The sequence below is a fragment of the Daphnia pulicaria genome, chromosome 4 (assembly GCF_021234035.1).
Source record: "Daphnia pulicaria isolate SC F1-1A chromosome 4, SC_F0-13Bv2, whole genome shotgun sequence".
NCBI classification, from domain to species: domain Eukaryota; kingdom Metazoa; phylum Arthropoda; class Branchiopoda; order Diplostraca; family Daphniidae; genus Daphnia; species Daphnia pulicaria.
The window spans coordinates 3,874,459-3,886,674 of NC_060916.1; the positions used below are offsets into that span (position 1 = coordinate 3,874,459).

The window sequence follows — 12,216 nt, forward strand, 5'->3', positions numbered from 1 at the left end:
ACATAAAAAATTTCCTGTTCAATTCCCTATTTTACAGTTGCAACAGAGTTTTACCGTCATAAACTAGAGTAAAACTACAGACTAAAATCTAAGGGACCCTCCTAAAACCCATAAGAACTCTACATTGCCCAAAGTGAATTTTCACATAATATGACCGCCACGTGGTTGCCATGGCTGGGGTACGCGTCATTGGTTTGCTGTATTTCGTAGTAGTTTGCAGCAACACATAAAATTTGAATTTTCTCAGAGTTGTTTTCAGTGTTATTTTGCCTGACATACAGGAATTTTAGAAGTTCCTCCACAGTTTCAGAGGTATACTGAGTATTAGCCATCTTTAAGTTTTTTCTTTGAAATCACTTAGTAGCATTGCAGCTATTACTGGACTATCAGCAGCTTGGGAAGCTAAAACACAGCTATGGAATTTGATCTTCACACCATCACAACATTGAAATTCAAAATCCCCACGTTTTCCCAGAGTCTTCTGTACTGTGAAAAATGCCTCAGTTTTTCTATTTGATCAACATACTTGCCAGCATTAATGTCGAGTACAAAATTTATTTGAGCAGGATTGCAGGAATGGGGACATTCTTCCATTTAGCAGTGGAAGTTAATTGGCCATTCAGCCACCTACTTGTGTTTCCCATAATCTATTAACTTTGGTTTTCCATTTGTGTAGGCCATTTTAGGCAAACCGTGAAGTTCAGCTGCCAAACCCACAATAGGAGTGACAAAGAATTCAAGAGAGATACCTTCTTCTTTTATTGTGTACTGCAAATGACATTCGGTGAATATTGATGAAAGATGAAAAATTTTACACGCTTGGCTGTTAGAAAATCCCGGAGAAAAATTAAAACCTGAAACACGCTTTATAATTCCTTCACAGACTTGGAACATTTCAATCTCCCAAACCACATGAAGCGAGTTCTCCATCTTATTAATAGTAATAGGACCAGTCCTCTGTTATCAACGAAAATCACATTTACTAAGAATAGGCATTAAAAGTTTGTCAAAATTTATCTTTAGAAATTTAAATCTCTCAATCAGCGGAAACAAGGTACAAACAGGCACAATCAGCTATAGACTACCTACAGCCCAACTTTATATGCCTACCGCCTATACTCCTCAGAAAATTAATCTATTAATGATAGCTCCGTGATCCTAGTAGCTATCGTATTTTGTTTATTTTTTTTATATTAAATGTTTCTGAAATGTTTCTCAAATCTGTCTCTTTTGTCGTCCAAGATAAAAAATTTTAGGGTGTTTAGGGTCAAAGTCTCAAAGCTATAGTTTTCTGATTCCATTTTCTAATAAATGTTTTGAGAATACAAGCAATAATATTTGTAAAAGGTTTTCATCTTAAACTCTTATTACCTAATTATTTGTTTTATAAAAAATAATATATGTTTTATAAAAAAATCAAATAGTCTCATGATTTTAAGTCTTAGCTGCACCTATCACCGTCCAATACCCATTTAAACGCATTAGTATTTTAGTTTGATTGAAATAATAATAAAAAATTGTTTCAAATGGAATTTTCTAAATTTTGAAGTAATAGACTATATTGGTAGTTCCATTGTTTTTTACTCAAAATCTCGCGCGGATGGATCTTATGCGATCGGACTTGTGCAAGTGCGGAGGCTGCGACGCAGCATTCATGCAACATAATTGCTTGTGATTACTTCTCGAGAAGAAATTGTGAATTTAAGTGAAAAACAAAAAATAATCTATAATAATAAAGGTTTATTTGTTTAACAAGCGATTCACCAGGAGCGTCTTTCCAGATCTAAATCCAGGAAAGCCTTAAAAATATGTAAAAAATATAGTCATCGGATTTACCTGCGTGCAGAATGACGAAATTCCCACCCGTTTAGGAGTTATTTGGCTGTAAAGGTTTTTTTTTTAAATTTTGTCGGAAAGTGGGAGTACTTTTGCATCGCTTTTCGTAAAAGCGGGGGAGCTAGAGCAAAAAATGAATTTTTTAAAAAGGTTTATTGCTATCTCGACCACCGGAATCCAAAAGTAATTTCCTTTCCGGATTTTATTGGTTGAGATATGACTAATTTCCTCCTCGGCACATTTTACCATTTTCCCTCGCTGCCTGGCAGCCATTTTTTGTACTCTCCACCGCTAACCTTGCGGAAGCCAGCTTGGTTACACTAGAATATGAAAGCCAATATATGACTCTTATGGGTCTAAAATGAAGGCCAACGGATGAAACATTCTGCTGGCTTCCGTTGACCTTGGGAGGCTTTGTATTCTTTCATACATCTTGTAAACACTTTTCCTTGAACATTGCAACGCCAATCTCTATAAAAATGTGTCCTCCAAGAAGGGTACTTGTTCCAGTCAAATACTTGAATGGGAAGAGGTTTCAAACCTCAGGTTTGTTATTGCCAAGTGAGAATTATCTTCGATATCAACTACTGCTCCCAACCAAAAATATGAGGCAATTAATTGCCTGTTTTAGGGTAATTGATTGTGTTTTAACAAGCAGTTATATTTAAACAAAAACTTTCTTAAGACAATAAATTGCGTGTTTTATCATGCTAAAGTTCGAATATATTAATTCATAATAAATCGTATAATATAATGCAATTGTAAATTCCACAATTAATTTCAATTACTTAATACTTTTTCAAATTTTAAGCACGTAATTTATCCCTCAGTTATATCATATGGTCATAGTGCCACTAACTTTATCTTTTTATTTGTTATACACTTAGTACGTACTTTTCCGGCGACGAAATGCGAGAATCAATGAATAATTAATTAAAGATTTTGAATGAAATCATTTATTAGGAACAATCAAGTTGTAAATGAATTATTTTTATGCGAATGGCGATTACTTATTACTAGTCTTCTCATTCTTCACCTTCTGCTTCGTGTTATTCAGGGTGGTTGAAATTACTTTCCTTATTGAGGCAATATTGCTTCCTTTTCTTCGGGCTTGAAATTGAAATATTTCACCGTGGCATCTAGAAGCAGAATTCAAGAATAAAATTTTGACATGGAACAAAACAATAACAATAACTAACCAATTATCTGGTCCAGTTCAGTTTCTTCCATACACTTTTTGCCTGTATTTGTAGATTGAACCAAAAAATTCGTGTTGCCCACCCAAATTTTTATAAGCTAGTAGAACACCTTTATTATGAATCACGTTTGCTGCCTCTACATGTTAACTTAGTTTGTCAGGGTGCCTTCCAACGTAGACAAAGAACTCCTTATTCAAAAATGCAAGATAAAGTTTTTTCATATTGGGATTGTTATAACAAGAAAAAAATTGGGGCATAACATTGTTGAAAAAATGCGCCGAAATTTATGGGCACGAATAACTGTGTTTCGTCTATGTTTTAATATTTGTAGCGTTGTTGTTGACATTGCTTTCATTTATATTTTTCTATTTTCTTGTTTTTTTTTATGTTTTTGACTATTCTTTTATTAAAAGTTGAATGTTTTTTCGGCTTAGTTTTAAATTTTCCCTTTTCTTATATTTTTGCATTTGTTTCTTGCATTTATTTTAATATAAGTATTTTTTACCACAAGACATTTATAAACAATAATTAAATTTTGGGCCGGAAAAGATGGGGCTGGAATGGTAAATTTTTTGTAATGATTCCGGCCTCAAAATTTGTGGCCGGATTGGTTATGGCCGGAAAAGTTTGGGCCGGATTGACTGGCGTGCAAGTTAGGTACTGTAGGTTTCTAAAAGTGTGATCTAGCTTTCAACACAGCGAATGAGAAAATGAAAGGAAATGTGTAGATTTAATTTTGAGGTTTTGGTTTTCCGGTTAGGAGATAAAATGAGCTCGTGCAATTAGTTGTTCGTTGCAGGCGTTCCACAAAAGTCTAGACATGGTGTTCATTAAAAACATTCTATCATATTCATCGGTATTATTTATCTTCAAGATTGTAACTGCCCTTCAAAATTGGAGGTCTCAAAGTAGCGTCCACTGGACCGAAAATTGTGATTTTGAAGGAAATCCTGTTGCAAATAAAGCTATGCCACCATCAAAGTGTGGAGATTTTTGCCAATTTATGGTTGCAGATTGTACACATTTCACATTTACAACTACAACTATAGCTCCGAATGGGGTATGCGCAAGTATTTGCCATTTTATTTGCCGTTTCAATACCCAACAATAGACATTGTTGTTGAGTTGGTGTCTAAATATAACTCATGTAATACCTATAGTGTATTTATTTTAAAATTACCAAAGAAAATGCACAAAATAAGTATTTATTATTTATTATATGGGAGGATAATTTTATTTTTCCAACTGAAAATACAGACATGTTTTTATCTTTTAATTGTTGTTTGAAATAGAGATTTTAATTTTATGAGCATCATTTCGAATCAAAACAGCAGCATATTGAAGTCCGTTGTTTTGGGTGGTTTGGAACAGTTTAACTGTCCGACATGGGACAGCAGTGGGCGGGGCTTAGTGAGGAGAATTCCAACGCTATATCTTGGGACCTTTAATAATCGGCAATTAAATTATGTTATCTTTAACGTGAAACCAAGCCCCTTTGATTTTTCCCCCATGTGTGACAAGCAATTTTTTTTGCTATAGATAGCTTTTTCTTTTACAGATTAATTCGAATGAAAACTTTACTAACACACATCATTCATTAATGCGAATAGCTTTTTTTCTCAGTGTTATATAGACTAAACTGAGGCTGTCTCACGTCATCCACTCTAATGTCCCGATTCACCCAATATTATATGCTCCTCCTCCTGCCTTCTTAATTCCCTCAAATTTCAAAAATCCGCACAGGATAAGGAATTTCTTCTAAAATAAAAAAGATACTATGAATGGAGAAAGGCAAAAAAATGTAAACGAAAAATTAATTGAATTTGTTAACTTATTTGGGAGATATAGCATTAAAAGAAAACGCGTTACAACTCACCCAACTCTCCCTTATGCGATGTAATGTCTTTTCTCCACAGGAACGTATAGTCCACTGCTTTTCGAAAGGGTCATGGCCTCAATCAGGGAGAAGGAAACACAACAGCCGTTTTTTTTTAAAAGAACATTAATTTAGAATATTCAAGGATTGGACTTTGTGTTCCATTCAAATCCAGAATTCCAGAATACGGCAACTGGTGTAAGATTATATACATAATGCCTTAAAGTGAGCATATATATTCTTTAAAATGTTTCTTTGTGTCCCCCCACGAGTAAATGAAAGACCGCCAATGCAAAGTAATCTAAGATATTTAATTATAAAGCTGTCATCCATATGTTGTCCAAAATACGTTTCAAATTCAGCAAATGGGACAAGCTATACACTGATAACAATAAGATTTCTCGCGTTTCATATTCGATAATAAAATGGGAAACGCAATGTCTCTATACATTGATCGCATCCTAAGATCACCTGTATTGGACGGCGTAAGAGTGCACTATGGTATCTGGGTTATGGGTTGGAAATTAAGTCAACATAGGCCCAGATGGTTGAAATGCAAAAACATGAATGGAAATTTGTAAAATGTAGAAAGGCCCAATGTAATCTAATTTGAAACATTTGTGATGGTGACGATGGATTTTTAATAGATTGGAACCTGTTGGATAAAATCAGGCAGGATTTACCGTGAACAAGCAATTCATTTGGATTCTCCGGGATCTATTTGCGGATACTTGGCGATTCATTGGATTAATTTAGCTGAATTATCCTGGTCTTTTAATTGCAACTTTTCTGGAAATGATATAAAAAATGAATTTTCCGAAGGAGAATCTTGTGGGGCACTTTGCATACAAAATCCGCCATGCAACCACTTCGTTTGGACAAATGTTGAGGTATAGTGTAATCAGATAAATTTTCCCCAGTTTTAGTTCACCTTTACAGCCCATCATATAATACCGATGTTTTATAAAATATGACGTATTTTCAGGGGCAAGGAATTTGCTGGATGAAATTTAATAGCACGATTTCAAAAGAAAGTGCTGTTCTCACTCCGGGTTCGAGAGGGGCAGTATGTGGAATTCTCAGAAATGGTGGCGAAACTGTTAATACGACATCACCTGTTTCCTGGTCAAAAGACGATGAGTGTGAATGTGTTTGTTAGTTGTAATTGGGTAGGTACATGAAAAAAGGTAAAAAAGGGGCAAGTAGAGAGTCCTGCTAGCACAGCTGGTCTAATATCCGTCTATTCGACGTACGTTTATCCATTCTTCGTCGCGTCTATTTTTCGTCCAAAAAATACGACGATACTACGTTCTTTTCACGTCTTTCTTTGATGTTGTGATCTTGTCTACTTTGTATGAGTTTCAACTGTTTAATAGACGCGCGTAATAATTTCCCATAAACTGGATCTACTTTTCGATGTTACAAATTAAGTCCATTAGATAATCATAGTGGACGATAAACGGACGTACCTAGTTTGGAGTTCCATTGGATACAAATATACGCCCAGTTTTGTTTAAGTTCACCTTAACTCCAACAAATGGACGGCCAATGGACAAACACCAGAATCAAAGCTAAATTTGTTTCTATCAGTTGATAGAACTCATAAAAACTAGAATAAGAAAATTCCATAAATCTATGTTTTAAGCTAAGTAACATTAAAACAGCAAAGTTTAAATGTACCAAAAATCTATTCTAATTTTCTGTATATTTTTATTTTTTTCTTCTGTAATCCTTTTCCTTATTTAACGTGGATGTAATTAGCTGTTAATTTATGTTATTTTCCAATTTCTAAGTAATTAGATATGAATCATAAACTTGTATGCAGCTGTTCTAGTGAATAAAGCAGGGGAATGAAATGCGAAAGGTCCAAGGTTAGATTCCATGAATCAAATCTTTTATCTTCTTTGTAAACCTAGCTTAAATTTGACGTGTTTCGGACGTCCAAATTACGTTCAATGGATATCCCACAAACTTGAGAATTGAGATGTCGACGTAGAAAGTAGTGACATTAAGACGGAGATTCTACGTACGATGGATGGCAAAATGGATATCCATCGCATAATTGAATAACAAAACTTTTTGAAGAATTAGTTCTTTTTAACAACGAGTCCATTAACTGCTAAGAAAAATAAAACCCTCCCAGGATTCAAATAAATGAATTCTGAAAAAAAGATATAAAGATGAGGGAAGAAAATTTCCCATTACTTTTGTATAAAAAAGGGGAAATTCATCTAATTTTGTGCTACTTAAAGCAACTTGAAAATTATTTGAGAATCCCACATAGCCCTGATCTCCCCTACTTCCCATAGCAGAATGGTAAAAAAAAGATCCCATCTATGATTTGGTGTGTTTGAGCGAGGATTGCTTGATAAAATAAAGAAAAGGAACTGTACGGCATAAAACGTTAAACGTAGCTTTCAACAATAAAGAAAAAGAGAAAATGAAAGGGGCATTGGTTCAAAAAATATACTTTTGCTTTGTGGTTTTCGTTTGTCGATAAAGAAGTCAAGCAATCAGCTAACACGTAAATCAGTTGTTTGCTGGAACCGTCCCACGACACAAAGGTAAACAGGGAGTTCCTGATATATATTTGATCATATTGTTACGCGCCGGGAAGAGAGGATGAATAGAGGAGACCGGGGATGTCCAGATTGGACGGATGAAGTGACGCAGTTCAAGCGTCGAGGACGAGACGTTGGAAAAAACGAGAGAGTAGAGAGGCGGAAGAGGCAGAGGAGGACTAGCAGGAAAGGAGTACAGAGGTGTCGAGAACAAAAGAAGAGGAAGCTAGGGCGGACCAGATTCGGGGAACTAAGAGAGTTAATTACACGTAACTGTTTGCATGGAATTTATTGTGCGTGTTGTGTGCCTGTTATATAGTCAAGATGAGGTCGACTGGTCTTCTGGCGTTGGAAGATAACAATGTGGAGGACTTTGTAAAGAGGAAGTATATTATTCACATTTCACATGTACTAAATTCCGGCCACCGCAATTTTGCCGCAAAAATTACCAAACGCTTGTACATGCTTTTTTAAACGTTAATCTTCAGTAATAAACTCTCCCTTTCCCTATAGGCATGCAGGGCGGTCTTCCCCACAGTGAAGCCGGTAGGCTGCTCCTTTCACTTGACACAGTCCTTCTACCGCAGCATCAAGGCTATAGGACTAGGTCCAGCCTATAGAAAGGACAGCCAAACCCGGAACATCTGTCGGGAATTGCTTAGCCTGCACCAGCTGCCAGCCAAAAAAGTTGCAAAAGGTTCGAGAGCATCGCATCCATCGCATGGCTAATGTTGCTTTTCTGCAACTATGTGGAAACAATCTACATAAACAGCACAATTTGGCCACCAGAGTGCTGGTCTATGTTTATGCAGCATGTTAGGACCAACAACAACGTTGAGGTTACCCACAATAACCTCAAAGCTGTTGCTGGCAAGTTATCTATTCTGTTGATTATTTTTAATTTTCTAACTGTATTTTTGTACTAGGACTTGCATCGACCAATCTTGTGACCTTTTTAATAAAGATGCACGGGGAGGCGGAGAAAATTGCCATGGCAGCAAAACTTTTGTCACAAAAACAAGTTGCTGAACAAACTAAACAAGGACGGAGAATCAAAACAGCGCCATCTGACCATCATATGGGAATCTTTTACCAGAACGGACAACCCTATTTTCTCTAAAGAGATGCTTTTGCAGCTCGCGATGCTCACAAAGAAACACTCAAAAGCGGATCTGAGAGAGCTGAGGAACGGCCCGGAGAACGAAGATTCTGATTAATGTCTTCATTATTGTCTTCCCTTTTATTTATTCTGTTCGATCTGTATGGATTAAATACAATTCCTTATAAGCACTTCCGTGTTATATTCAACTTCTTTCCATTTCTTCCTTTTTTTGTCGTACACCCTTTATTAACACACGAAGCACAGGAAAAATAAAGCTGATTTATCTTCACGGATTACAGGAAAAAAGTGAGGAAAATTGGAGAAAAAATATTTGGTGATTAGCAGTGGTGCCTAAACAGGTTGCCGAATTAGACATAACACAAAAAACGATAATTGCTGAATCTGGTGGCGGTGCCGAAACAGACAAATGCAGTGCCGAAACGGACAAAAGTAGTGCGAAAACGACGAAACTGCTGGGCCGAAAAAAAATTGCCAAACCCTTGACAACCAAACATTCAATGCGAGAAATTGCTCGATTAACTAAAGGTAATGGATTCTCGATAGTATTTATGATGATCGAGCAATTTAAAAACGCACAGTTTGAAGAACTTATCAAGAAGTGAACGTCCCAGTTCTTTAAACGGATCTGATGACGTTATTTTAATTATGAACGGTAGTAAGGGTTCACGAAAAAAAATTGATTTTAGGAAAATAGTCAGGGCGACGAAAAAAATTGTTGTCTGTTGAATGAAGATTTCAATTGTGGCCGAAAAAATCCTGCCAGTAATTTATGGTAGTTAACCGTTCACTCCGTCCCTTGGGTATGGTGGGGCGCTTTGCCTGAAATAAGTTATTACTGAGTTCCTGAAATGTAATAAAAAAACTGCGTTTCACGAGAGAACAAATAAGATGGTCCAAAAAATTGAGAAAAAGTTTTGTGTTCCGATGAGTCAATATTTGGTACATTCGTCAGCAATAAATGGATCTTTGTTCGTCGGCTTGCAGATGAATGCTATTTGAAAAACTGTTTAACTCTCATTGTTAAACACGATGGTGGAAATATCATAGTTTGGGGAGAAATTTGTACGGAAGAGATGACACATCTTAAAAGAATAGAAGAAATAATGGAAAACAAAATTTACCCTTTCCGCATCCTGGTGTATTGCACCATACCGGAAGGCAAAGAGTTACTTGACAAAGGCTTCATGTACCAAGAAGATTATGACCCTATAATCATTCTTAAAATTATTACTGTTGGAACTATTAAGCAAAAAAAAATAGTCAGGTAGGCATATTACACCTATTTAACAACTTTACCTATCTAACTGCTTTTAATTCCCCTACTTTCGAAGTTACTGTGATTTATTTTGGGTTCGTTTTTCATTATTTCTGGATCCAGTAGAATTTTCCGTTTATTCTGTTAATAAACTTAACCTGAATGAAGGCTATTCTAGTATTTTCATTAGGTAGGGGATCTAGTTAGAATGGTACATGTTTCACTCAGCAGCTCCTTATTCTGCTTTGAATCCAACCAGTCATCAAAGTAGGTACTGTATAAAGAATCCGTTTGGACCATTTCCCGGTTCGGACTGAGTGCGTTCGCAAATAATTAGTACGCGCAGAGATAACGAGATAGTCTGATAGCCCATTCTGTGTTAAGTAGTACAGCAGTTTACTTTCCCCCTCCCTAGCAGATGACATATTCGACTGCACTGCTCCTTTCGACGAGCTCCGGACACCTCGCTTTACATGGCTAGTGGTGGGCTAGTGATGTCCTCTGGAGTGGTTCCACCCCTTACGTAAAAACCATATACCGCCAAGCAAAAAGCGATGTTTCCTGAGCTCACATAAAGAGGGCCTTATATACGACTTAACATCTTAGTGCAATAAGCTAATTCAGAAGATTCTTTTATATAAATTTCAGTAAGAGAGCTATAAACGGGAAATGCCGATATCATCTAGCAACCAAGCCTCCTTACTACTAAAACGGCTCATCCGATTTACATAAGATGTAGGTAGAAGGTAGATATGGGATGGATAGATACATTTCGCAATTGGAGGGGAGTAGTATAGCATAAGTATATATTTATTCGAATCTTAGGATGTGGTCAAATAAAGAATATTCATCGTATGTTCACCCAAGTACAGTGTCTACCGAAACTATCCGTACGGCTGAGAGGATCAGTGGGAGAGGAATGCTCCCATTAATAGAATTCTCAATGGAATTCAATAAAAAAAATTTCCTGGTGTTAAACCAAATAACCAAATTGGGCGCGAATAAAAAAGGTTCTGATCTGGAAACAATGGATGTAGGACCGGCGTTCAGGCCCTACTTTCTATGTAGGCCTGAACGTCCAACTGTTGGGCCTGTACATCCAAAATAAGAATAATACAATGAATGTATTTAATACGACTTTTAAACTTTAAAACTAAACTTTTAAAACTAAAAATTGGTAATAGCCTTGTGTAAGTTAATGGGGAAAAAAACTTATTAGCAAGCCATACATAATATATAATAATATAATATAATACAGTACCTACCAAAAGTCTTTGGAAGCCCGAGAGGACCTTATGCAAAAACTCTGTTTTTGCAGTCCTCCCAGTACTACAGTTTTTAACCAAATATTTTCGAATTTGGTATGTGCATAGGTAGAGGTAGTGAGAACACCTCTGATTTTTTTCAGATTTTTGTTTACATTTCCTGAAGTACTTTTAGCCGGTTCTAAAAGTCTTTTGAATGCCGTGAGGACCTTATGCAAATTATTGCAGCTGAACGGCTAGGGCTAGGGAAACGCGACTTTTTTCAAAAAATCGACCTGCGTTAGCTTTATATCAGGTCTGATTTTAAATTTTTTTGATTGATATTTCAAAGTTTCATTTGAAGTTAAAAAACAAAAAAGTAAAATTCCCCTATTTTCCGCACCAACCCCTTTGTTTTTTCGTTGGCGCGAGAAAAGAGAAGCTAACGCAGGTCGATTTTTTGAAAAAAGTCGCGTTTCCCTAGCCCTAGCCGTTCAGCTGCAAAAAAAGGCCAAAGTGGCCCAATTTGCATAAGGTCCTCTCGGCATTCCAAAGACTTTTATAACCGGCTAAAAGTACTTCAGGAAATGTAAAAAAAAAAAAAAATTTAAAAAAAATCAGAGGTGTTCTCACTACCTCTACCTATGCACATACCAAATTCGAAAATATTTGGTTAAAAACTGTAGTACTGAGAGGACTGCAAAAACAGCGTTTTTGCATAAGGTCCTCTCGGGCTTCCAAAGACTTTTGGTAGGTACTGTATATTCATCATTATTCAAGAACTTTGTTTTTACAAGATTCACTAATAGAAATCCTAAGTTTGTTTCGCATTAACTTACACAAGGTTATTACAAATTTTTAGTTAGAAAAAAAAACAATCCTACATTAAGCTAAAAGCCTAAAACGCCAGTCAAAACAAAAACAATATGCCAAAGCGTTGGCCTAGGCCACGGAGACCAAGTCGCATTAAATCAAGGGGTCCGCAACTCAAATTTGCTTTTTATTTATTTATTTTTTTTTTTTACTTTTTCCTTGCTTTATTTTCCTTTTGAGATAGGCTTTCCTTCAAGCAAAAATAAAAGGATAGGAAGGATAAGGTAGGGATGGGGAGTATATAGGGTG

At 36.1% G+C, this 12,216-nt stretch overlaps 1 protein-coding gene across 1 annotated transcript; it reads left to right on the forward strand.

Annotated features, from left to right (window-relative positions):
- Positions 1–3,620: 3,620 nt before the first annotated feature.
- On the forward strand, positions 3,621–6,311 carry LOC124338471. Its single transcript, XM_046792555.1, has 3 exons — positions 3,621–4,095; positions 5,559–5,801; positions 5,897–6,311. The coding sequence occupies exons 1-3, from the start codon at positions 3,856–3,858 to the stop codon at positions 6,068–6,070; spliced, it is 657 nt and encodes a 218-aa protein (XP_046648511.1). The 5' UTR covers positions 3,621–3,855; the 3' UTR covers positions 6,071–6,311.
- The last annotated feature ends 5,905 nt before the right edge of the window (positions 6,312–12,216 follow it).